Source organism: Myotis nattereri (genome assembly GCF_964212035.1).
Source record: "Myotis nattereri genome assembly, chromosome: 7".
Taxonomy (NCBI): Eukaryota; Metazoa; Chordata; class Mammalia; order Chiroptera; family Vespertilionidae; genus Myotis; species Myotis nattereri.
In genome coordinates, this window is record NC_138082.1 from 46942098 (window position 1) to 46969313 (window position 27216).

Genomic DNA, 27216 nt, shown 5'->3' on the forward strand with positions numbered 1-27216 from the left:
CAAGGTGTAGAGTAGGTATGGTCTCCTGATACAATCACCAAAAACACATCTGCCTGGGTAGATTCAAAGAACACCAACAAAAGGGTTTTCTCTCTCCTTTTCTTTATTCTTCCCATTTAAAAAAAAGAGATATAACTAATATATTATCCATTTAGAAAAACTTTATCTCAGTTTTTCTTTTAAAAACTTTCAAGAATCTTTTCTCTGCTCTTTGCTGCCATCTATAATTAAATTCAACATCTTGGAAGCATAAAAAATAAATTTAATTTCCTTATCAAAAATTGTCCTGCCATTTCTCAGACAAGGCTGATATGTTTTTTGAAATTACTTTTAAATACAGAGCCATTTTTACTTATTTAAAAAACCACCAAAATATAAAAAATGTCCCTTCCTCCTGCCAAAGATTCCCATATTTGTTTATGGGAAAACTAGAAGCTCATTGCACGAAGATTCACGCAATAGGCCTTCCTTCCTCTGGCTGCTGGCACCGATTTTCCTCCGGCACCTGGGACCCAGGCCTTTGGTCTGGCCGCAGCAGAGAAGTCAAGCCTCTTCAGTCTTCAGTCTTCAGTCTTTAGTCTTCAGTCTTCACTCCAGCAGGAGCCTTCAGTCTTTACTACACACCTGTGTATGCAAATTAACCACCATCTTTGTTGGGTTAATTTGCATAGTCACTCTGATTGGCTGGTGGGTGTAGTGGAGTGACACCAATTTGCATGTTTCTCTTTTATTAGTGTAGATATACATATCCAATGAGCACTTGAGTCATCTAACTTTATATTTGTGCTACAAGATCATTTTGCAAGTTAGGATATAATGCTGAATTTGCTGGAAACATTTGCGTTCAGAATCCTGGGAATGTATCCAAGGCTCTGAGTCTGTGTTTTCACCTTGAGGGGAGGCAGTGCTCTCTCAGAACCCCGGAACGGTGGGCAGGCCCATGGCAGATCATTTAGCCAAGCCTGGGAGGTGTCTTGTGGAGCTAAGGGGAGGAAGGATAACCAGGGGTCAAGTTCAGGCCCATCCAGGCAAGTCATGGCATCAGCACAGACTCTTCAGTCCCTGCTTCTCCACTTGGCTTTGGCAGGAGATATGCATAACAGCAAAATCACAAGTGTAGAGGTTTGTCTTGGGTCTGGGCACTTGAGAGCATTGCAAAAATCAGTTCTGCCGTGAGCTGCCCGTTGTGAGTAAAATTCACCTTGCAGATTAGAGTCTGAGCTCTGAGTTAAGAAGACCTCTGTTTCTAACCATCGGTAAGTTAATTTCATCTCTGTACCCAAATTCCCACAAGGGGAATGGGATCCAGATAAATGCTTTTTCACTCTTTTGGAGGGAAGAGGAGAAGGAAAATCTGGTCAAATACATTCTTTCTTAGAACACTGCTCTGAATACAACACGTTGCGTACAATGTCAAGGAGTCACATAACTCCTGATGGTCCTCCTAAGACCTAAGAGAACCTTTCCTGCTTTAGAACTCTAAAGAAGGTGCTACATTTCCCAAGGTTTCATCTTATTAAAACATATAAGCTATCAAAATAGTAAATATCCAGTTTACAACTATCTCTATTAAAAATAGTATTTTGTTTTCTGCTTACAATGTTTATTGTAGGCTCTTCAAGAGTTTGAAAGTGTAGCAGGCAAAGCAGTTTATAGTCTTAGTAAAAGCAACAGACAACTCGAGATACATCCTCCTGCATTTATTTTTCTTTTCTGTTTTCCCAACACTTCTTTGGCAACCGTCAGCTTGTTCTCTGTGTCTGTAAGTCTGTTTCTGTTTTGTTTTGTTTATTGGTTTGTGTGAGGGTTTTTTTAGAGTCTACATGTAAATGAAATATATGATATTGTCTTTCTCTATCTGACTTATTTCACTTAGCATAATACCCTCTGGGTCTATCCAGGGTGTCACAAATGGCAAGATTTCTTTCTTTTTTATTGCTGAGAAATTGAGAAATACTCATAGATAGAGAGAGATAGATATAGATATATCACATCATCTTTACCCATTCAGCTATCTATGGGCACATATGTTTCTTTCTTCTTGCATGTAAATTATAGAACCACAAACTAGAAGGATCCATAAGGTTCTAGGACAGGGGTGGGCATCCCCTGGTACGCGTGCCAAACATGGCACGCCAGTAACTTTTGCTGGCACGCGAAACCCTCTCTTATAATCTTCCATTTACAATTTTTTTCTTAATATCGACTTTTTTATTTTTCAGATAAATTCAGTGTAGGTGCATCTTAGATAAATAAATAATTTTACATAACATGTATACATTAAAAAATAAATGTATTTTTCACCATCATATACTGTGTTTTTGTCGCTTGAATAAATTTTATTATTTCTTCAAGGTTCTTCACATACGTACACCTTAAGAGATATCAAGTAGGTGTAACATGTTCTCAAAAAATTAGGGTTGGCACGCAGAAGAATTTTGAGTCAGAGATTTTGCTGGTTTTGGCATGCACTCACAGAAAGGTTGCCCACCCCTGCTCTAGGATATATTAATTTTCTATTGCTGTATCACAATTACTCCAAAATTAATGGCTTAAAAATACCTACATTTGTCATTTTATAGTTTCCGAGGGTCAAAAATTCAGGAGCAACCCTAGCCAATTTGGCTCAGTGGTTAGAGGGTCAGCCTGTGGATTCATGGGTTGTGGGTTCAATTCTGGTCAAGGGCATGTACTTTGTTTGCAGGCTCAATCCCCGGTGCTGGTTGGGGTAGAAATAAGTGCAATAAAAAATAATAAATCAGATGGACATGGGCACTGGGGTGGTGGGAGCTTGTCCTGGGGTTCAGGAGTGGTCGGGGGAAGGAGGGTCAATCAGGGGAAAGGAGACATATGTAATACTTTAAACAAAAAATAAATAAAAAAGGAGAATTTTAGAACTGAAAGAAAGTCTCAGAATAAAATGACCTAAATCTCTAAAATAACTAACTAACTAACTAACTAACTAACTAAATAAATAAATAAATAAATATCAGGGTGGGTGGAGGTAATGAATATATTTTGGGGTGTCTTTTGGCAGAGAGTCTTTAGCAACCAGTATAGAGAACAGAACTCAAGCCGTGTTATATGAGGAACTGATGAAGCTGTTGGGTGCATTGAGTTTAGAAACAAAAATAGGTTAGTGTAGTAGGGTAGGAAAAAAAGTTTTCCCTGAGCCTCTTAGGATCACTGATTCGGTCTGAAAATTAGAAGCCTGACAAAGACAGATTTACAGGAGAAAAGCATACAAATTTGTTCAATATAAGTTATCTGTGACACAGGAGCGTTTGTAAGGAAATGAACACCGGAAGAAATGATTAAACCTGAATGTTTTCATGCTGGGTTTGATGAAAAGTAAAGAGTTGTGGAAAGATCTGATGGAACAGAAAGTATGAGCTGAGTATCGTTAACGGGGGAAACTTACAAGACATGTCCATTCGGACTCCTCTCTGCCCCCTTTTCTTTGGAGATCAGCATGTTTGTCCTTCGGGGAGAGGGAGCCACCCCTCACATGAGGATTTTATGATCTGCTTCAGAAGAAGGTCAGAAAGTCCTTCCTGCACAGGCCATTTCTCAGATTCCTCCCGCCTGAAATACTCAATGTGCCAAGGTGTCATATTGTGGGGAAGTTTGTCCTGAACCCTGTTAATCTCTTAAACTGTCATATGCAGACCACCTGAATCAGATCCACCTGAAGATTTCATAAAAGATGTGGATTCTTGGGCCACACTCTAGACACAGAATCACAATCTCTGCAATGAGAGGTAGAAATCTATATATATATATTTTTAAATGTATTTTATTGATTTTTTACAGAGAGGAAGGGAGAGAGATAGAGAGTCAGAAACATCGATGAGAGAGAAACATCGATCAGCTGCCTCCTGCACATCTCCCACTGGGGATGTGCCCGCAACCCAGGTACATGCCCCTGACCGGAATCGAACCTGGGACCCCTCAGTCCGCAAGCCGACGCTCTATCCACTGAGCCAAACCGGTTTCGGCAGAAATCTATATTTTAATAAGCTCCTGTGCTGATTTGGATGTGCTATAGAGTTTGAGAAACATTGACTTAGGAAAATACTATAATTGACTGCCATCAAGTAGAGAAGAAAGATGATTTATTCTTTAAAGCCTAGAGGATAGAACTGGGATGGATGCATAAGAGCTTCTAAAGGATGATTTGGGTCAAGGTTAGGAGGATCATTGTTGTGATTAGACATCTAAAAATATGGAATGAGCCGAAACCGGTTTGGCTCAGTGGATAGAGCGTCGGCCTGCGGACTGAAAGGTCCCAGGTTCGATTCCGGTCAAGGGCATGTACCTGGCTTGCGGGCACATCCCCGGTGGGAGATGTGCAGGAGGCAGCTGATCGATGTTTCTCTCTCATCGATGTTTCTAACTCTCTACCTCTCTCCCTTCCTCTCTGTAAAAAATCAATAAAATATATTTAAAAAATAAATAAATAAAAAATAAAAATATGGAATGGCCTCCCTCAGGAGCCAAAGAATGAATTTTTAGATTCTGGAACTGTTCAGTGGTAAGTGGATTGACAAGGTCAAGAATGTGGCTGAAGCAATTCTAGTTTTAGCTAGGTAGTTGAACTGAATGACCTTTTTAAGATTCTTTCCAACAATGATGCTATGCTGACTTGCCCCTTGGCCTAAAAAATTGCTTCTGTGGTTTTTAAAACTGATTTCTCTCATTAACCGAATACTGTTACTGCGACAAGTCTTGGGTTATGTCATTATACTTGGATAAGTTGGGAGACTTAAAAAATTTGCCTAGATGGTCTGATTGGGGCTCTTGGAATCTCAACAGTGATCTTTTTCACAGTCTGTTCTCCTCAACATATACCTAGAACAGTGGCTCTGGATTGGCAGTACCAATAGCACCTGAAACTTGCACACACACACCCCTGCTGAATCAGAAACTCTGGGGGTGGGGCTCAGCAATCTGTTTTAACAAGCTCTCCAGGAGATTCCTGTGCATGAAGAGCCACTGACTGAGAGAAACAGAATCCCAGGGAAGGGAAGTGACGCCTATAGTGACACAGTCTAGCTGGGAAATAAACTGGCTCCCATGTCTCTCCATCATCTTTTCTCCTTGTTAGGTCCAAATGACCTTCGGCAGCACATTACTTTCCCTTGGGAAGGCCAATTGTTCAAAATCCACTCTTAAGAAATTCTCAAACACATTTAATGTTTTGTTTATTGAGCAATGATGAACAATTGGACACAGTGTCAATATCTGCAGTAGAGGAATGGCTAAATGAATATCACTGATTTCAATGAGGGAGTTAAAAGGAATGTATTAGAGCTATGGATTTATCTCTACTACATATTGTTAAATAGAAAAGCAAGTTGCCAAATGGTACAAAATGTGATTCAAGTTAAGCTAAAAAAGCAAAGTGTGTTTTTTTTCGTGTGTGTGTGTGTGTGTGTGTGTGTGTGTGTGTGTGTATTCTGAAAGGGTAAAACTACCAAAAGAATAATAGTGGCTATTCTAGAGAGGGGCCATGATGAGAGCAGGATGCTGGGAAATGAAATTAGGGGTGCAGAAAGACTTTAGTCTTATACGTAATATTTAAAAATTTTAGAGGAGTCAAGCCTGGTGGCTTAGCTGTTTGGAGTGTTGTTCTGTTCCCCAAAAAGTTGCAGTTTGATTCCCCGTCAGGGTGTATATGGAAGGCAACCAATTGATTTTTTTCTCCCTCTCTTTCCTTTTCTCTCTCTCTCTCTCTCTCTCTCTCTCTCTCTCTCTCATCAATGAACATATCCTCGGTTAAGGATTTAAAAATAAATAAATACATTTTAGAAGAAATGGTTTTCATTATTTTTTAATTAAAACTTAATTTCAAACATTAAATAAATTGTTATAGTTTAATTACAATGGGCCCAAATCCTGGTAAAAGAATCATGTAGTTACTAATCTGGTTGATATCACTTGCATCTGAGTAGAAATGCCCCCAGTTATATGGCAAAGTGTTAATCCTTTTCTAGTTTAGAATATCCCTTGAGGGACCCTCAATCTACATCAGTGACCACCCAGACTGTCTACTCAGATACCCAGGACCATTATTGGAACAATTCAATCCATATAAATAATTTTCTCCTATGCAGATAAAAGAGGGAACTAAGCTATTTTGCCTTGGACAATTTGATAATTACCCCCAATTGCCCACTTCCCTTTAGTGTGTATAAAAATCCAGATTTAGTTTATTAAGTTCTTTCTCAGATTTACCGTAAGGCCCTTTATTTAAATTTTTCCCCTTCATGTTTGGCCTTCAGTAAAGACAGAACAGCTGGCCACCATCTGCTACCAAAAAAAGAAAAAAGCCATTATATACTTAGGAAGACCTCTAAATTTGGGCCTTGGAATAAGAAGTCACAATATATTATCCTGATATCTTTTCTTTTCTTTTTTAATTCTGATCTTTTATTACGATCTATATTAAATAGTGAAAGTCCTGAGGTCGTAAATTCCTTCTAATTCAGTTCTACTCGTACAGCACCCCGCACACACAATAGGCACTTAATAAATATTTCTGATGCTGATGCCTGCTCAGAAGCTTTAGGGAGGCCTTCTAAAGAAAAAAAGCACTGGGAATTAGAGATTGAGGTTGAGTGCATTCACAAATTAATTGATAATAAAACGTTAAACATTAAACTGATTATTCTGTTTTACAACTGACAAAATTATTAATGTATATTTTTTCTGAATGAATTCTACAGCTTGATTTCTCAATTAATATTGGATTTGTTTAACTATCTCATTTACATATTTTGGGGATGGGCTTTGAAATCAAACTCATTTCCTATCCTGACTCAACCACAAACTATCTGTGTGACTTTAAGCCAGTTTCCTCCTGTATTAAACTGGAATAATTTCATTGATTTGGGGCCATTCCCAATGCTAAGTGAGTTGATACTGTAAAGCACTAGCATGAAGCCTGCCATAAGTAAATGGCCAATAAATGCCCCTCTCCCTTCTTTCCTTCCTTTTTTGACAAAAATCTATTTTTTTTTCTCTAACCAAATGTATATGAAGAAATAGCTAGCAATCTTTCCTCTGAGTCATCCCTACACCAACATGCTTAGGGGTGAGCAGATATTTACTATAAAGAGAATAGAGCATACTAAAACAGGAATGGCTAGTATGGGTCCGCTGATGGACTAGAGTCCCATGTTGGGGGGGAATTCACAGCCACATCTGGGCTCTGAAGAAAATGTGCCTCTTTGAGGACCAGATCTGCAGCTGGGGTTGGAGAGTTAAGTGGCACTCATTTGCTATCTCTGTGCCAGGAGGTATCCTTACATTCTCCTTCTTCTTTCCTACTTATTCTCTTTTTTCTTCATTCTTTTTTTTCTCTGCCTCATTGTTACCATTATCTAACATTAGTTAGTCCCACTGACATTTGTTTTAAGGATTGTCCAAGCAGGGACGGAGTTTTCTTTCAGCCACTGATTTTTATAGAGTAAGCTGGTGGCCAATCCAACTGCACTGATACTATCAAACACCCTCATATCGTCTTTCTCCTTGATTTCCTTTGTTATTTCTTGCACTGTTTCCATACGTGGCCATTGCTTCCTGTGTTTCTATTGCTACACGGGTTCTTCCTTGTAATTGAATTAGGTCTTGAGGCTGCCCACAATTAAGACATTAAGAGAATCAGGAAAGACAGCCTGGGCTTATTATTACTACCAGCACTCAGTATTTTTAGAGAACAGTGTGACTGATATTACCTCTTGTAATCACTTTGTGAATCACCACTTCAAATTTCAGGCTGAATTCGCGTAGCTGTCAACTACAGAAATGATTTTTCTGGTACTTGAATAGGTGAAAGACATCTGTCAGCAATGTGGGCTCCGTGAGAAAGGCAGAACCTTAAAAGGATGAGGTTTGGGATTTTGAATCATCGATAGCCATAGGCAAGTTAGGAAGATCCTCAGTTTAGACAGGGCCAATTTGAAGCCATCTTGCCCGCTAAGGAGGAAGGGAAGTGGTCACAGAAATTCTCTTCAGTCTATAGCAACCTGCAAAGACTGATACTGCCACCTGCTAAAGATGCGCCTGGAGGAAGCTATTTCATCTCCCTGGCCTCAGTCTCCCCATCTGTGAAACGGGAAAGTTGGACCAGGCCATTGCTTAGAGTCTTTAAATGGTATTATAAGAGGCACTCTTAAACTATTTTTTGTTTATTGCACTAACCAAGACTATAACAATGGCAATGTAAGAGTTAAGAGAGTAAAGAAGTCATCTAAGGTCTCACCTACATAAAAACCATCAACATACACACACACACACTTGGGGAAGGGTGAGCAAGTCACTCTCTCAATTAAACCAAGAAAAAGAAGGTGAAAATGACAGTATACAAGGACTGCTGTTGTTAGAGATCCCGCCCAGAGAACACCACCTCTCAATTGCTGCCCCTGGGAGGTAAATGCAGAGACTATTCTCAAAGTATGCAATATATTTTACTTGTAGTGCTGAAGCTGTCCATTATGCTTCCCTAAGTATTATCTTTTAACATGTCCCTCACTGCCATGTAAATAGATTTACAGGTAACTAAGGACCTTGTTTACTTTGCTGCAGATATACTAGCTTATCTGAATGGTATATTAAGATTTATTTTATGGCAGGCTCTCACCTCTGTTGCTATAGGTGAAAATAAATCCGAGAATGTCCTGCGAGAGGCAAGGCATGGCATGGCCACCCTAGCGCCTGGATTTTTTATATTTCATTATTAACTGCTGACTCCCCAGAGCAAAAAGTAGAAGCTTTATTCTTTGAAAATTAAAATTTGGATTTCAGCCTTTCTTGTCACAGATATTTGGATTCTTCTGTGACACTGATTTTTCTCTCAACTCCTGTCCTATGGGCCAGTACTAACCTTGGGGCTCTGTAAGGGATTGCCAGGAACCCTGTCCTCATAGCTGAAGTTTTCACAGTGATAACTAATGATATTCAGTTCACTTTGCAAGAGCTGAAAGAATTTGCTTCATGCTTAAAACTGCAAACACGCCTTTCCATGGCAATGGAATGAAAGCGTCCTCAGTATCTTGCCTGCTTCTACTCAGGCAGGCACTTCCGCACTTGCTAATTCTTAAACTACAGTCTTGATGAAGAAGCTGAATAGCAAAGAGTGGGTTGTGCTGAACTGGAAGTATTTATTCAAATTCACTCAGCCCCTTAGTTATTTAGTCTCTCCCTCATTTAATTAATAAACATTAGATTTCTGTGATAAGCATAATTAGTGTCTTTTCCACTTATATCCCCTGGCTAACTGAATACCAGTTTTTCTTGGGTGACAATGTGCCTAGCCCCCCTCCTGTTCCCACTTTCTAAGTCCCTCTTTGTAGTTAGGAATGGTCATGTGGCTCAATCCAGGCCAATGGGAGGTAGGTGAAATGGCTCCTGGGAAAATGTTTTCTTTCCTAACAAAAGTGGGGCAAATGTGCTGGCTTAGCCTTTCCTCCTGCCCCTTTCTTCCTGCCTGGAGTGTAGACATGGTGCCTAGAGAGGCAGCAGCCACCTTATGAGCATGAGACTATAAGCCAACTCCCACACTAAGGATGGTAAAAGGAATAAAAGGGAGTCAGGTTCCTGATGACATTATTGAACAGCTAAAAAGTAACATTAAAAATAGTTCACCTCTCAATTTCTTTTTGTAAGAAACTAACAGACCTATTTGCCAGTGGTTCCCAATTTGGGAATTTCACTCCCCAGGGGACATTTGGCCGTATCTGGAGATGTTTTTTTATTGTCTCAACTTGGGGGTAGAGGGCTATTGGCATCTTAATAGGCAGAAGCCAGGGATGCTGCTATACATATGACAAGGCTCTGGACAGACTTCCACAACAAAGAGTTATTTGGTCCAAAATGTCAGGAGAAGCCCTGCTTTAAGCCACAAAAAATGTTTGTTTACTTTTGTTTGTTATTCACAGTTAAATGTATTCCTGACGGATAGAGCCCCTCATTTAGGAAACACTAAACACACACCATGGACCAAACACTCTACCATGTATGATGCTAGGGACACAAAAATGAGTCCACTCCATCCCCTCAGAAGTTCCCTTCACACTCCAGGGGGGTAGGCAGAAATGTGAGGATACAAATAAGAGTATATGCTCCAATACAAAGATATAAACATCCCGGTGTGGGAGCAGAGAGGGTGGAGCAACTACCAGCATGGGGAAGTCCAGGCAGGCTTCAGAGGGAAGGTACCTGGGCTGGAGCTTAAAAGGTGACGAGGAGATGACCATGTAAAGACCTCCCATCAGAGAAAAGAGGAGATGCAAAGGCCAACCATTGTGTAACCATTGAGCAAGTTCATTTTAACCCCAACAAAGCCAGCTCCATATACCTGCCATGCACTTCAAAACAGTCAGGACCAAAGTGTCAGTAAGGAGATGGTAAAGGAAGTTAGTGATGAAGGAGAATGAGTAAGACTTTGATTCGATTCAATAAATGTTCATCAAACACCTAATTTGTGTCAATCACTGTGCTGGACAGTACAGATATAAAGTTGGCTGAAAAAAATTCTTGCCTCCCAGGTCATTAATGTCAAGGTAAGAAATGGGCAGGCAGCTACTTTCCACTACAACGTAGTAAATATCACCAATGAAGTTCATCAGAGGGGCTCTTAACCCAGCCTGGGGGCGTCAAGGACAGTGTTGCAGAGAAGATAATGCCGATCAAAGCCCTAAGAAATGAGCAGGATTAGGTGAGTATACTGAGGACCTGGTGAAGGGGGATTCGGGCAGCATAGCATGAGCAAAAGCACAGACGCATGGAACAGCATGGGTATAGCTCCAAGTAGTTCAGTTTTTGCTGGAGTGTGAGCTGAGAGGTTGGAAGAAAAGAGATTAGAGAGGTAGGCAGGGGCCAGATCATGGAGACTGCCCTATATTGGGTACCCAGTGGAGGTCTGGATGGTCATTCAAATAAGGATTTTAATCAAGCAAGCAATATTATGCTTAGACAGGAAGTTTAGGTAAATCGTATGCTAGTGGTTCTTTAAAGAACAGAATAGGAAGGAAGTTCATTTAGGAAGCTATGTCAAAAGGGTGGGCAAAAGAGCTTTAAAAGGCCTGGAATATAGATAACTAGAATAGAACTGAGACTTCAAAAATAATTTATGACCAATTTATGGTCAGTTGATTTCTAACAAGGATGCCAAAACAATTCAACAGGGGAAAGAACATCTTTTCAACAAATAGTGCTGGAAAAGCTGAATATCCATGTACACAAGATTTAATTTGGACTCCTACCTTATAACAGGTATAAAAATTAACTCAAAATGGACCATAGATCTAAATATAAAACTATTAGGATAATATATAGGAATACATCTTCATAACCTTGGATTAATCAATGGTTTCTTAGATATGACCCCAAATGCATGACCAACAAAAAAAACACATAGAAAAATTAAACTTCACTAAAACTAAAAATTTCTGTGCCTCAAAGGACATCATTAAGAAATTGGAACAATAACCCACAGAATGGGATTAAATATTTGCAAATCATATATTGGGGCTATCCAGAATATATAAAAATCAACAGTTAAATGAGCAAAGAATTTGAATAAACATTTTTTTTCAAAGGAGATATACAAATGACCAGTAAACACATGAATAGATGCTTAGTTTAGATAGTGGTGATAGTTGCACATCTCTGTGAATATAAATTATATATAGTTTGTTGTTTGTTAATCCTCACCCAAGGATATTTTTCCCATTAATCTTTATTTTTTTAGAGAGAGTGGAAGGGAGGAGGGAAAAAGAGAGAGAGAGAAACATAGATGTAAGAGAGATACATCGATGGCTGCCTTTCATGTGTGCCCAGGGGTACTGGGATATAACCTGCAACACAGGTACATGCCCTTGACCAGGAATCAAACCCGAGACCCTGCGGTGTGTGGCCGACACTCCAACCACTGAGCATACCAGCCAGAGCTCTGTGAATGCATTACAACCACTGAATTGTACTTAAAAGGGTGTCATATGTGAATTATATCTCAATTAAGCTGTTGTTACTAAGTAATAATAATAATAGACACTGGGAGAAGTGGGTGATTAATAAAGCTTTAAAAAAAGGGATGGGAGATTCCCAAGGGAAACTTGTTCAGCAACTTCAGCAGGTAAAGTTGACCGAGTCTGGTAATGGACTGTTTGAAGAGACTAAGGAGAAGACAACGGTGACACCTAGATTTCTAGAGGAGAGAGAGTGGAGGAAGAGAAGGGAGAATGAGCTGAAGGACATTCCAGGGCCCCATGGCTCTTACGCCATCATGAGAAGAGGTGGAAGCTGCTGATGAAAGAGAAGAGGGAAGCCACATATCATTTGATCCATGGAACAGCCCAGTAATCTAGGCTCTATAATAAATCTGACAAGACCAATGACCATTCTGTTCAACAGACATTAGCTTAACAGCTGCTCTGAATCGGGTCCAGAAAGCTGTGGGCCTTTCTGGAAGACTTAGAGGTTAGGTAAGGCCCAGGAGTCTGTGTGCAACCCCTGAAAATCTGTATATCCCCGCCTTCTTATCTTTCAGACAAGGAAATATTTTCTACAGAAACAATAGGTTACTTGTCAAATATTATGTCCAAAATGAGACTAGAAATCTGATCTTACTAAACTTATTATTTACTACAATAGTTTAATAAACAAACCATAAGACTTGGAACTGAACGTGCTGTCCTATCTTTTAGACATTTGTCAGAACACAGGTCAACACATGTGTGTCCCAGTGTAGACCTGCTGAGCCATGCTTCTGAGCCCATTGACCACAAAGCCATGAACATTCATAGCCATTTTCTGTGATGTCCCTCAACAGTATAACTTCCAGGAGATTTTGGCTACCTGCCTGATGGCCTCTTTCATGCCTACCTGACAATAGATAAATACTTCCAACCCGCCTGGCCTCATTGATGAGAAGGTGTTGGAAACAATCCTTTCCTCAAAGGCTCCATGAATGGAAAATAATTGGAAGGGGACTTCCAAGTCCCTTTGCCAGAAAACTCAAGGATGAAGGGGGAAGGAAGTGTCTGCAGACCTGGGTGACTTGGGGAAGTCCTTCCTCATTCTGGAACCTGACAACATGATCCCCAAACACTGCCTTTTAGGTGTGCACACCAGGATTCCAGTCCCGAAGGCCAGAAAATACAAAAAGGTAAAGAGTACCATTAAACAAGCCTTCATCTTTTATTTACCTCTACCTGATAAACCTTGAATGGCTCTGTTAGCTGCCTTTGTCTTGTCTGCATATTTCCTGCTAAGAGTTTACAAAACAGTACTCCTGAACAGAAAGATAAGAGGTGAACCTATTTGCTGAATAACATCAAGGGAGAAAACTGCTAACTCACCCATTTGGTTGTTAAGTTGCTCAAAAGGATCAAAATACGAATTAACTTACTGGCTCAGAAATCTTCGATACCCTCAGATTTACTGACAGTTTGAAACTCTTGTTCATACTTGCCTACTGGCTTTCTGAACAAAGATGTGCCAATTTGTTTAGCATTTGACCTGTTTTCTTAAATATTTTTATGTATTCAACACTTAGTGGCTAAACATACTTGACTAGCAACATTTATGTGCTAAGATAATCTCTTTTTTGTTGTTCCACCTCTAAATTTAAGAGGAAAAAAGAGACTCAAAGACACTTCTTTTAAAAAAGCCACTACCTCCTTATCTTTAATTCAAAAGCTCTTATTGCAAGTAACTTTTTTGCCATGTCTTCTCCATGGAATGCAGTGGTGTTTGGAAGATTTGATGAAGCAAGGGCCATTTTAGGCCTCATTCTTTGAGAAACTGTTGGGAAAATTACCTAAGTTTCAGAAAGGGGGTAAAAAGAAAGTAAAGATGACTGATGGGGTGCGGCAGATTTCATAACAGATTTTAATTTTCCTCTCTGGATATCCTCACATAGAGCGCTTTTCAGAGGTAGTTCTTTTGTTATCGTCGTCCTTTATTTCTTCATATAAGGTTTTGTGAAAATTCTACTGTAATCATATGCATATACAAGGTATCCCTATAGCAGTTGTACAGAAAAGAAGAGCAATTCATTCATTCCAAGATAAAGGCAATTTCTGGATTTAAAAAGCTCCACAGAAACCTGTTTTAACAAACACTGGGCTGAGGAGATTAAAGTGTGGATGCTGAAGTTAGACAGCCTGGGTTCAAATTCTAGTTCTACCAGGTACTGGCCTGGGACTAGTCACTTGCAAAAGTCACTGATTTCTTTCTGTGACTCCGTTTTCTCATGTGTAAAATGGAGATAATAATGTGAATGAAAAAGGGGCTCTATAATAAATCTGACAAGACCAATGACCAAAAGTAACCTCAAGGATGATCTGACCATAACTGGACAGGTCAGGAGTGGGCAGTCATACCCCAGGCCTATAAATAGGTGGATGCTTTTGTTTTTGTTTTGCCTTAAGCAAGCCCTGTCCATTGTTCTTATGCAATTCTAGGTTAACACACCTTTGAAATGCCAGGGTGTCCTCTTTTCCAGACCCCTTGGAGGTATAACCACCCTCAAGAGAGCACATAGTCTTGTCAACTATTCTATAATCCAATCGTACAGTTCCTGGCCTTGCTTTTGCCTGCCTTCATGTAATCATTCTTAATTCCAAGGTATAAGAAGAACTGCAAAACTGTCCTTCTCCAGAACATCTGAGACTTGCTTCCCAAATAAACTCCTAGCATCTATAGGTTTGGACATTTCTTATGTCAACAACAACAGAGCCTAGATCACTGGGCTGTTCCATGGATCAAATGATATACATTTGGAATATTTTAGGTGCCAGGTAAATGTTAGCCATCATATCATGCCAAGCCATTGTTTCAGCTGGGAAAGGAGTGGGTGCCTGGGTGCACTCGCATCTGCCAGAATCTTGACCCACTTATGGAGAGATACTTTCATCCTACCAATTAAATAACTGAAGGTTGTGAAAACTAAGGGTATATAACATAATTATCTATGGACATTTTTCTATTTTCAATGTGATCAGAAGGGAATTTAATCTGTCCTCTAGATCACTGCAGTTTAGTTGGAGCACAGTAAAAATGCAATGTTAAGCAAGTGAAGGGTAACTGATAACTAGTCAATTACATGTTTGGAGGCGTGGGCAGGAGGGGTAATCTCAGGGGACAGGGATGGCCATGGCAGAGCTGTATTTAATATATTCCCCAAGACGCCAGCCTGACCTTTTCACAAACTCTTCGAAGAGGATGCGGTGGGAATAGCCCTGCTGGCGGATGCGGACTGTCCCCAGGATCCCCGTGGAGCGGAGCTGGACCAGCACTCTCTCTTGAGAGAACTTCAGGGCCTCTCGGTCATCGTTGGGCTTAATGCAGCGCACAAAGTGGGGCTGTCCCACCACCATCTTGGAGAGCAGATCCATCAGAGAGTACTGACGGGAAAAACACACGAAGCGAGGTTACCCCATGGAATGGAGAACTCCAGGGGCTTCTAGAGCAGTTTATTGGCTTGTAAACAACTCATGGACTTTTTTGAGGCTGAACAAGAAACCAACAATAAGAGGTGATGACATAAGTTCTGAAGAGTACTTACAGCTGCTTCCAGATTCAAATGCATTCTTTTAAAAATATATATTTTTTAAATTTATCTTTATTGTTGAAAGCATTACAGATGTCCCCTTCCCCCGCCCCCCCACTAACCCTCTCCACCCGCCTTCTGCCCCCTCCCCAAGCCTTCACCACACTACTGTCTGTATCCATGGGTTATGCATATACGCATATAAGTTCTTTGGTTAATCTCTCTCCACCCCCACCTCCTTCCTCCTAAAATATGTCAGTCTATTGCATACTTCAATGTCTCTGGAACTATTTTGTTCGTCAGTCCATGAGTTGTTTACAAGCCAATAAACTGCTCTAGAAGCAGTTTATTTTGTTCATTAGATTCCACATATTAGTGAGATCATGTGACACTTGTCTTTCTTGGCTGGCTTATTTCACTTAGCGTGATTCTCTCCAGGTCCCTCCATGCTGTCTCAAAGAGTATGAGATCCTTCTTTTTTATAGCCGCATAGTATTCTTTAAACATCACGTAGTGCCAAGCAACATCCCCATGTGGCAGAGACTTAGCTGCCTAAGAACATACTTAGGTCACCTCATAACTCCATCTCCAGAACTAGCTTCTCTCTGGTATTCCAAGGTAATACTCCAGAAGCTATATCTGAAATTTAAAATGTCCAGCTTTTAGGGAAGGGTTTAGTTCTTCCTCAACTTGGGAACCACCAGAAAGTCTAAGCAAATCTTATTGATACCATTGATAAAGGAAAACAGAAAAAGAGGGCAAAGGAAACAAGAAAACAGGAGGAAAAAAAGATTATAATGAAGATCAACTAACATACGCCGAGTAGCTGGCCCAGACAGAAAACACCTGGGAAAGCAGAGGGGTGCTGTGCAAGGGGGTCAATTACATGTTTGGAGGTGTGAGCAGGAGGGGTAATCTCAGGGGACAGGGATGGCCATGGCAGAGCTGTATTTAATATATTCCCCAAGATGCCAGCCTGACCTTTTCACAAACTCTTCGAAGAGGATGCGGTGGGAATAGCCCTGCCCCTAAGGAACCCACCTGTGCAGCTCCTCTTTTGGACACACCTTAAGGAGCAATTACAAGCCACCCAGGAAATCCGTCTCATTATTTCATAATCATACCTCCTACTGATCCAAAATGGTATTACCTAGCTTGCCAATACACCTTATTTGCTGAATTTATCATTTGGGGAGCAGTATGTTGAGGACACCAAATTGATTGTCAATTTTTGAAAAACTGTAAGCCAGAGATTTCTCTGCTGATAGAAGGATCTTAGGCTCTTGGGATTGACTTCACAGAGTTGCTCAGAGCCTCCAAGTCCCATCATACACACACACACACACACACACACACACACACACACCAAGTCACAAAGAGGATATAGCTGCCAAAGGGGACAAGATAAGAAATAACTGGTAAAAAGGAGACATACGTAATATTTTAAACAACAAAAGATTTAAATTTAGAAAAACATTAAAAAAAAAACAAAAACAAAGAAAGAAGTGGTAATTAGAAACGCACAAACATGAATGATGAAACAGGGGCTGAATGCCTTCCTGCCAGAGAAACTGTAGCAGAGATCACTATATGGAAAAAGTGCTGGACAAAAGGCCTCTGGGCCCCTGTCATTCATACCCTGAGCCTCATTCTAGGCTGCCTCTGAAGCATAGTTGGCTAGGTTAGACTTCTTGGCTTTAGATCCTTCTTGAACCTGATAGCTTCCTATCAAGCCGGATATCCACGGTGCTGGCTCCAGGGTCCTGTCCTTCAGCCTGTCTGGCCACTCCAGCCCCCGACCCAGCTCCCCACCTGACTTCCCAACCCCACCCTACAACCCTATCATTTGTCCCTGAGATTAGTAGTTCTGTGTTTGGCCTATAGCATCTCCACTATGAAGCTAGCTGGGCATGAGCTCTGAGTGGTACACGATCTCTAAGGGCTTCCAACCCAATCTATAATTTAAAGATAAGCCAATCTGTGCAAATTTGGTACGAGTATCCATGTCTTATCTTTCCTATATAATGAGCATTTAATAGAGTCCTTCTAGAGCAGTGGTTCTCAACTTTCCTAATGCCGCAAACCTTTAATACAGTTCCTCATGTTGTAGTGACCCCCAATTTCATTGTTACAAATTGAACATAATTAAAGCATAGTGATTAATCACAAAAACAATATGTAATTATATATGTGTTTTCCGATGGTCTTAGGCAACCCCTGTGAAAGGGTCGTTCAACCCCCAAAGGGGTCGCGACCCACAGGTTGAGAACCGCTGTTCTAGAGACAATGTTTCACTCGAAGGAGTCATTTTACTAGATGGAATATCAAGAACTGGTCAGCCGAGATGGGAAATAATTGGGTTCACACAAACGGGTCTTGCAATAGGACAATTCAATTTAGGAAAATAAAGTCAAAGCTAAGATAGATTCTCTCAGGACCTAAACTTGATAAACCACCTTCTGAAATGTTATTAACTACTTTGCTTTTCAGTAAATATGCTGGGAAAGTAGCTGACTACAGTAGCTTTAAGGCCAAGCAGCAGCTCCCATGCGAACAGAATCAGCACATCCAATGCACAGGGCTGTGAGCCAGTGGCTGAGAGGGCTCTCTGTAGACACCTGGGGTTTCATCTGATCTTCCTGTGATCAGGGAACACTGCACTCAGAGGCAGAGGTTTCTGGCTATAATATTTTCTCTCCACACCCCCACCTTTCTTAACTGGCTTCTTTCAGTGATTCTATCAGATCCGGGTCTCTGTGGGAAGGGTTGGCAAGTCGTTTTTGTAAGTAGACAGAATACAGATCAAGAAGACTCCAGCCCTGGCTGATGTTGTTCAATGGTTAGAGCACTGGCCCACACAATGAAGGGTCACAGTTCAGTTCTGGTCAAGGGCATATACCTGGGTTGCAGGTTCCATCCTGGTCCTAGTACGGCCTGTGGGAGGCAACCAATCGATGTGTTTCTCTTATATCGATGTTTCTCTCTATCTCCCTCCCTCCCTCCCTTCCACATCCTCTAAAAATCAATGGAAAAAATACTCTCGGGTGAGGAATAACAGAAAAATAAAAAGAAGACTCCATACCCGGAAGTAAGAAGCCATGGTCTGTCTCTTCATGTTGGTGGTTTCTTCCGGATGCCGTATTACCTCCAGAGTATCCACCTAGAACATAAGCAGAAAGACTTGGTTTGAGGATATAGACAATTCATTGTCTAACTTTTTCAAAATCTGAAAGGCTGTTTGGTCAAATATCTGAGAGGCCTTAATGTTTAGAACACAATAGTGCACACTTTGGGGAGAAATTCTGAAGACATATCAAAGAAAAACAGAATTTGCACTGTTCTACTCGCTTGACAATGACCTCACTCTGCAACGTACTAAAGCATAACCCCAATCAGTGGTATATCTATACTTCTCCATGTTCCAATGGGCCCCTGCTAAGTTCTCCACTACTGTCACATGAGAACAAACTATTCTGTACAAGAAAACTGGCAAAGGCCCATGAAGCTGGGTGATTATAAAGACGTGGGCCCAAAGCCCACCCAGTGGCCTTCCTGCGGTCAGACCTTGATGCTGCCACTCCCTCCTGCCTCCCACAGTTCCCACGTGCTCACTGTGGACCTGAGCTTGGGATACATCTGTTCCCAATCGTTTGTCCCAACTGCCTGGGCTGACTGGAAGGAGCTCAGGAATAAAAACAACTGTAGGGATCAAAGGCAGGCAGCCTGTGTTTCGTTGTCGTAGCTCAACAGTAAGCGCTCTGCTCCTGCACACACGAAGCTATTCGGTTTGCAGAGAGCCCGAATGGCATGTCAGCGCTGGCCTCCACCGTGCGGCTTCCCATCTGCTCTGAACAGGTGGCAAGAGAAGCAGGAACGTTCGAAAGGAAGATGCTACTGTCAGCACACGTGTTCCACTCGGCAGACTCTTGTCCAGGCAGCCACTTCCTTGTTCAACAAAAGTGGAAAGTGGGTGCTAACGGAACAGGCTGCAAGGGGCAGGGAGAATAACGAACGAGGCTTACCTCCAGAGGTATTTAGGAGACTGTGCACATAATGGAGGAAGAGCTTCCATTGGACAAAGAAACACAGGTTTACTTAAGAAGGGGAATAAATGTGGAGCTACATCTTACAGAGCTAGAAAAGCAACCTAAGTCGTGAGTGGGCAGAAACATGGGACTCTCTCTAAGTGAAACGATGCTGGGGGCAGTGCGGCTTTCTTTTTCTAGGCTGCAGATTGGATGGGTTCCCCAAACTATCCATTTACTTGTATGCAGCTGAAGCAATGGTATAACTGCTTGGCTTTGACTTTTAATTTTTTTGTTGTTGTTGTTTAGTGAGAAAGGGGGAAACAAAAGCTCTGTGTTAAGAAGGAAGGCTGAGCTGATGTAGAAAAGAGAAAAGCAAACACAACACACCCACCCCATCTGCAGAGGCACATGCTTTCTCCAGTCATCTGCCTAAAGGTGTCTTCCCCCATCTCACCTCCATTTGATGATAGAGCTCAGAACTAGTGAGGTTTGGGGCTAGGTTTGGGACACACTTTTAGGAATGTCCCCACCACTTTCTTCTAGTCAGAGGTTCTCCCTGAAGAACCACGTCTTGCTTCGAAGCCTTGCTTTTCCTCCATCATTTCCCTCCCTTTTTATTCAAATCAGCCAGCCAGTGCCAGCCCCTGGGGCTCCAGTGCACTGTGAAAGAGCAGCCGAAAAGCTGGGCACATTTCTTTTATTAGTAAAATTTACCTGTTACCATCCCCCTCACAATGCACAATGGGCCTTGGCATTTGAGAATTTAACAGCTTAGTGAACAGAAAAGTCTTGATCGATATGAATTCTGCAGAGGCATAATTTAAAAGGTATAATACGTATTATTTTCAAGATCAGCACCATCCCCTGCAGAAAATTGGAAAAATATAGACAGAAGCACCAATTCATACTCCAAAGGTATAGGGCTGCTGGGCTCCTGTCTCTTTGGAGAAGTGTCTAGTCAGGTCCTTTACCCATTTTGTAATTGGATTGTTTCCCAGAAGTCATTTGTTCTTCGAAAAATCTCCTTCTCCTTCTCATCTCCTATTACGATGGTGTATAAGCCCCAAAATCTAATCGCCCCTTTGAGTCATTTTTGGTGAACTCCTATATGAACATGATTAAAATCTGCCTTTTCTCTTGCTAGTCTATCATTTTGAGTTATTTCACAGTCCTCCAACTACTGAACTTAAGAGGGTAGAGGAAATGTTTTTCCCCTTGACACAGGATTGTAAAGAATTTTATGGTGTTGTTTCAAATTTCCTAATACTTGATTCCTAAATGCCTTTAGTCTATTTTCCAGATTGCCCAAGTAGTAGGCCAGATAAAGGAAACTAATGTTGCCCACCTAGAATTATTCCCACCTTTTAGTCCACATTATTTTGGGTACAGACCTATTACTCACCTTGGCTTTCCCAGCACTGAAATGTGGAGGCAAAGATCTTGAAGTTGCTGTTATCCTGGCTCTTGTCTGGGCCAAGTTACCTGGGGGAAAAAAGAGAAAGTAGTTAAAGTAGAGGAAAGTTAAGGAATAGGATCACGAGTAATTTTCTCTGTGTTCTTATATTTTTCTGAATTTTTCAAATGATCTGCTCTGAATTTGTAAAAGTTGAAAAATTTAAAATTTGAAACTTCAATGACATTAATTTTAAATCAATTATAATAATTATTTATAAGAAATAATTTGTAAATAATTTATCATATAAATTGAATTTCTATTAGTTTCATAAGCAAAAAAGACACAACAAAAAGTCTTCAATTTATTCAACAAACTAGGAATAGAAAGGCCACATATGAAAAGCCCACAGCTAACATACTCAACAGTGAAAAATTAGAAGCTTTTCCTCTAAGATAAGTAACAAGGCAAGATGCCCACTCTCACCACTTCTATTCAACATAGTACTGGTAGTCTTAGCTAAAGCAATTAAACAACAAAAAGAAATAAAAGGATCCAAATCATAAAGAAAGAAGTAAAATTATCTCTGTTTATAGGTGATATATTTATTATATGTAGAAAATCTTAAAGATCCCACAAAAAAACTTGTTAAAACTGATAAATGAATTCAAAACACAGTTGTAAGATCTAAAAATCACATACAAAAAAAAAACCCCAAACAGTTGTATTTCTATACACTAAGAATGGAAATCTGAAAAGTAAATTAAGAAAGCAACCCCATTTGTAATAGTATCAGAAAGAATAAAATACTTAGGAATAAACTTAATCGAGGTAAAAGATTTGTACACTGAAAACAACAAAACATTCCTGAAAAAAATTAAAGAAGACACAAATAAATAAAAAGACGTCCTGATGTGAGGGAGGAAAATAAAATCTCTTTCCTCTACCTATTTTGGTTCATTGGCTGGGGACCTGCAAACCAGACTGAAAGAAGACAGGTTAACAAGAGAAAAACCAGCAGAAGTTTACCAACACATACATTGCACATACACACAGGAGTGCTCAGTGATAAGTAGCTCAAAGGACGGTTAGAACATCTTAGCAAAGGGACAATAAATTTGTAAAGAAGCAACAACACAAAGAAAAGAACTCTGTTTCTGGGCAGTAAGTTGTGGGAACGTAATGGAAGATAAGAACTGGTTAGTAAGTTTATCCTTCTGGTATTATTTCTGGCCTGATAAGAGTCTAGAGTTGTCTGTGGTGATTAACTTCTGTCCTTCCTGGTAGAGAGAGGAAGGCAAAGAACTTGTAAAAATTTATATCCTGCTTTACAATTTTATATCCTGCGTTTAAGCAAATAGGGGACAAATAGGGAATTAGGCAGAGAATTTTTGTTATCTGCTTCTCGGGTGCCTTTGATTATCTTCAGATCAAAATAATCCTTATCAGAGTTCCATAGTCTGCTACACTTCACTGTGTTTTTGGATTGGAAGACTTAATAGTATTAAAATGTCCATGCTACTCAAAGAAAACTACAGAATCAACACAGTCTCCATCAAAATCCCAATGCTATTTTTGTAGAAATAGAAAAAGCAATCTTAAAATTTATATGGAACCACAAATGACCCCAAAGCTACAAAACAATCTTAAGAAGAAAAAAATAAGTTGAAGGCTTCATACTATCTGATTTCAAAATATATTATAAAGCTGCAGTAATCAAAATAGAATGATACTGGCATAATGATAGACATACATAGATAAATGGAACAAGAGAGAGAGAGAGCAGAAACAACCCCATGCATATGTAATCAAATCATCTTTAACATGGTGCCAAGACTACACAATGGGGAAAGTATTGTCTCTTCAACAAATGGTGTTGGAAATCTGGACATCTACATGCAAAACAATGAAACTGATGCCTCTTACACTATACATGTGTGGGGTCCAGAATGAATCACCCCAAAATGTTCTTCTGTGGTATGCAAATTGTTTTGAGCTAAAGGCAATTTTAGCCCCAGGCTCAGGAGAAACTTCTGCCCCATCCTTAACTGCCTAGAAGAATTCAAATTAGAGACCTTGCCCATAAGAGATTGTCAGTGATAACCTCTTCCACCCACCTACCTGACAGGGCAAACTTTTATGTACTAAACATCTGCTCTTTTTATCATGTAGCCCCCAACGTGTATTACCTCACCTCCAGCTCAGAATGTCTTATATAGCTCAAGCTCCTCTTCTATCTCTAAACCTCTCCTGCAAGTGGGGTCTCTGACTCTCTTGTATACTGGGTTCCCATACATAAATATGTGTTAAATTTGGTTATTTTCTCTTTCTAATCTGTTTCATGTCTATTAGACCACCCAGAAGAACCTTGAAGGTAGAGGAGAGTTTGTCCCTCCCCCAGACATGAAAGTCAACTCATATAGGACTAATGACTTATGAGTAAGACCTGAAACTATTAAAAAATCCTAGAAGAAAATGTGTGTGTTTGGGAGGGGCGGGAGGGCGGGTTATAACACTGGTCTTGGCAATGATTTCTTGGATGGGACACCAAAGCACAGGCAGCAAAATAACAATAGAAAAGTTGGACTACATGAAACTTACAGCTTTTGCACAGCAAAGAGAACCTTCAACAGAGAGAAAAGGCAACCAATCAGAATGGGAGAAAATATTTGCAACCATATATCTGACAAGGGACTGATTTCCAAAATATGCAGTGGACCTTGAACAACTCTATGGGAAATGCATGTGTCAAAATAAGAGACACCCAAACCTGTACAGAATTTTTATGAGTTTATTTGAGCCCAACTGATGACATGCAAGGAAGTGAGATCTCGAACACTCATGGAATGACAGTTTGTAGTTTCTTTTATACATTTAGAATTAAGGAAAGAATTTATGGAAGATTACATGAACATGAAATAAGGTGGAAAAAAACAAAGTCCAAAGTGAGTAGAAGAAAGGAAATAATAAATATCAAAGCAACAATAAACAAAGTAGAGTCTAAAAAAACAATACAAAAGATGAAACCAAAATGAAACCAAAAGCTGGTTCTTTGAAAAGATAAATAAGATCGACAAGCCTTTAACTAGACTCATCAAAAAAAAAAAAAAAAAGAGAGAGAACCCAAATAAATAAAATAAAGTCAGAAATGAAAGAGTAGAAGTAACAACTGACACCAAACAAATACGAAGTATTTTTTAAAAAAAAATGTTACAAACAACTGTATGCAAACAAATTGGACAATCTGGACAAAATGGATAAATTCCTAGAAACATACACTCTTCCAAAGCTGAATCATGAAGAATCAGAGACTCTGAATAGATAGATTAAAGATAGTGAAATTGAAGCAGTAACTAAAAAAAAAAAAGTCCCAAAAAACAAAAGCCCTGGAACGGATCCTTCTCAAACTTTTCCAAAAAATTCAAGAGGGAAGATTTCCAAGCTCATTATACAAAGCCAGCATTGTCCTAATTCCAAAACCAGATCAAGATCACAAAGAAAGAAAATTATAGGCCAATATCCCTGATGAACATAGACACTAAAATCCTCAACAAAATATCAGCAAACCTCACCCAGCACTGGTGCTTCCTGTAATAAAAAGCGCATTTTCTGAATCTTCCAAGTGCCTGGTTGTCTGTCTTCCCACCGCTTGGAAATTTGCCGTAATGTGGTAAACTTACATGATGGAATACTACTTGGTCATAAAAAAGAAGGAAATCTTACCTTTTGTGACAGCCTGGGTGGACCTAGAAGATATTTGGCTAAGTGAAATAAGCCAGTCAGAGAAAGACAAGTCCCTAATCCCTGCATTGCTCAAGGGTCACCAGTACAAGGAACTTTTATAACTCAAGAGCAAAATATCAAATGAAGTAAAATAACTTAATTAAAACATAAGCAAAAGATTTGAATAGAAATTTCTCCAAAGATGACATACAAAAGGCTAATGGGTATATAAAAAGATGCTCAACATCACTAATAATGAGGGAAATGCAAATCAAAATCACAATGAGATATCACCTCATACTTATTAGGAAGGTCATTATAAATGAAGGTGAGCAAAATATATTACCCCAATATATTCCTCTTTGGCATATTGATTATTTTAAGATGGTTAACTTTAAGAAACAGCAGGCACAAGTGAAGCTCTGAAAACAGAGTAGAAGTTATCCTTATGCAAGGAACATTTACATTTATAAGATAAATCTTCATTTGTAAGAGTGTCCCCTTTCCTGCACTAGAAAAACAAAATGACTCTAAATCTCTAGAAATTTTTATTAGTACAAAAGGCCAGGACTTCAATCTATATAACAATCTTACCCTTGTTCACTGTGCTTTTTCTGGTCATCTTACACAACTGACCTCCCCTCCCCGCCCCCCGCCCCCCCCCCCCCCCACCTGCCCCCAATCTGTTGTCTTTAGCCAGAGATTGTATTTATGATGGTGGCTTGGGCCATTTCAAGGAGTTACTAAATTTCTTGGGTCCCTCCCATGTACACAGGAGGTATAAATGTTGTTAAACTTCTGTGTGTTTTCCTCCTGTTATCTGCTTTTTCTTTTTAATCTGTCTTTTCATTGCAGGGTTTTCTCAGCCAAGAACCTAGAAGGGTAGTAGGAAAATTATTTAAATTGTCTTTAAAATTTTAACTTAAGAAACAATAAAAGAAAATAGCAAGTGTTGGTGAGGATGTGGAGAAATTGGAACTCTTGTGTACTACAGATGAGAATGTAAAATGGTGCAACTGCTATGGAAAACAGTATGAAGGTTATTTAAAAATTTAAAAATAGCCTAAACATAGTAAAGGCATATATGACAAATCCACAGCTAACATCATACTCAATGGGAAAAAAACTAAATAAAATACCTAGAAATAAATTAACAAAGGAAGTAAAAGACCTATTCTTGGAAAAAATTAAAAATAGGACTACCATATGATCCAGCAATCCCACTTCCAGGTATTTATCCAAAAGAATTGAAAACAAAATCTTGAAGAGGTGTTTGCATTCCTATGTTCACTGCAGCATTATTCACAATGGCCAAATAGAGTGTTAGCATAGGTAGCTAGCTACTTATTAATAAAGAAAGGAAGCAAATGGAATCATACATTAAGCCAGGGTGGGGAACATCCGGCCCGCAGACCCTATAAGGTCCACGAAATCATTTGGTCTGGCCCTGCCAAGGCATTAGGGGTGAGTTAATTAAATGTTTGAGCAAATATAGAATGCTAATTTTTAAGTTGATAATTTTGTACAGCCTGCAAATGATGTTATAAATATCCAAATGGCCCTTGGCAGAAAAAAGGTTCCCCATCCCTGCTGATTAAGCCTAATAAACTAGGGAGTTGAATCGGACATTAAGCGTGATTCACTAGGAAGCCACGGCATTCACAGTCCCCCAGGGGACAGTCACATTCTCAGCTGAGGCGCTTTAATCCCAGAGTAGGCAGGAAGAATCACTTTCCGATCTCCCCAGGACACTACTGGCCCAGAGCTGAAATGATCAAGGGGAGGAGTGGGGAAATTCCTTTGCTAGATGCCTGTGCAGGAGAAAGCAAGATGGCACAGGGGGAGAAGTAAGCACATGTTCAATAGGAACCAGAGGAGGCAGCAAAACTGAAGCATATGCAGTAGAAGCCAAAATGGTAACATAAAGGAGAAGAGTACAGCTTGGGAAAATCTGTGGAAAGATTGGGTTGGATAAAGGGTATGAAACTCTGGAAGATCTGGAAAAGGGATTGGATAAGGGGAGAATCCAGCACAGCCTTGAACAGCCAGGAAAGAGATTGGTTAGTGTGAAAGAGAACCTGCTCTCACCCTGGCCTGGCAGCTCAGTTGGTTGAAGTGTCCTCTCATAAACCAAAAGGAGGGAGGGAGGGAAGGAGGGAGGGAAGGAGGGAGGGGAAAGAAAGTCTGCTTTCTCCCAAGCCCAAGGTAATATAGTCAAAGCTTAACCAAGGCCCATCTCGGTAGCAGGGGTTCATTCGTTCAGCCATGCAGCTCCAGGCACAGCTCTAGTGCAGCCGGGAACATAAACTAAGCCAGCCAGACAGGGACAGAGAACGAGCTGGATTAACCTTTGGCATGAACTGGACTGAACTATGAAAGCTTTGGATGCCCTGCTGATGTCAGGCCAATGGCACACCATACCTGGGCCCGTGCCTTCCGGGTTTGGTGAGGACAAGTGTGGGTCTGAGGCCCCAGGGACTGGACTTATTCCACAGAGAGATGGAACCGAGTCA

The 27216-nt window shown here is 40.2% G+C and overlaps 1 protein-coding gene across 1 annotated transcript in view; it reads right to left on the bottom strand.

Moving 5' to 3' along the window:
* MYO3B (myosin IIIB) overlaps nucleotides 1-27216 on the bottom strand; it is a gene marked incomplete at its 3' end in the record, with an annotated part of 345767 nt that overhangs the window by 127851 nt on the left and 190700 nt on the right. The window contains exons 22-24 of the mRNA XM_081095513.1: nucleotides 20990-21069; nucleotides 18642-18719; nucleotides 15208-15413 (exon numbers count right to left, since the gene is read on the bottom strand). Of these exons, the coding sequence (XP_080951639.1) occupies nucleotides 15208-15413; nucleotides 18642-18719; nucleotides 20990-21069 (364 nt within the window). The remainder of the gene's footprint in view (nucleotides 1-15207; nucleotides 15414-18641; nucleotides 18720-20989; nucleotides 21070-27216) is intronic.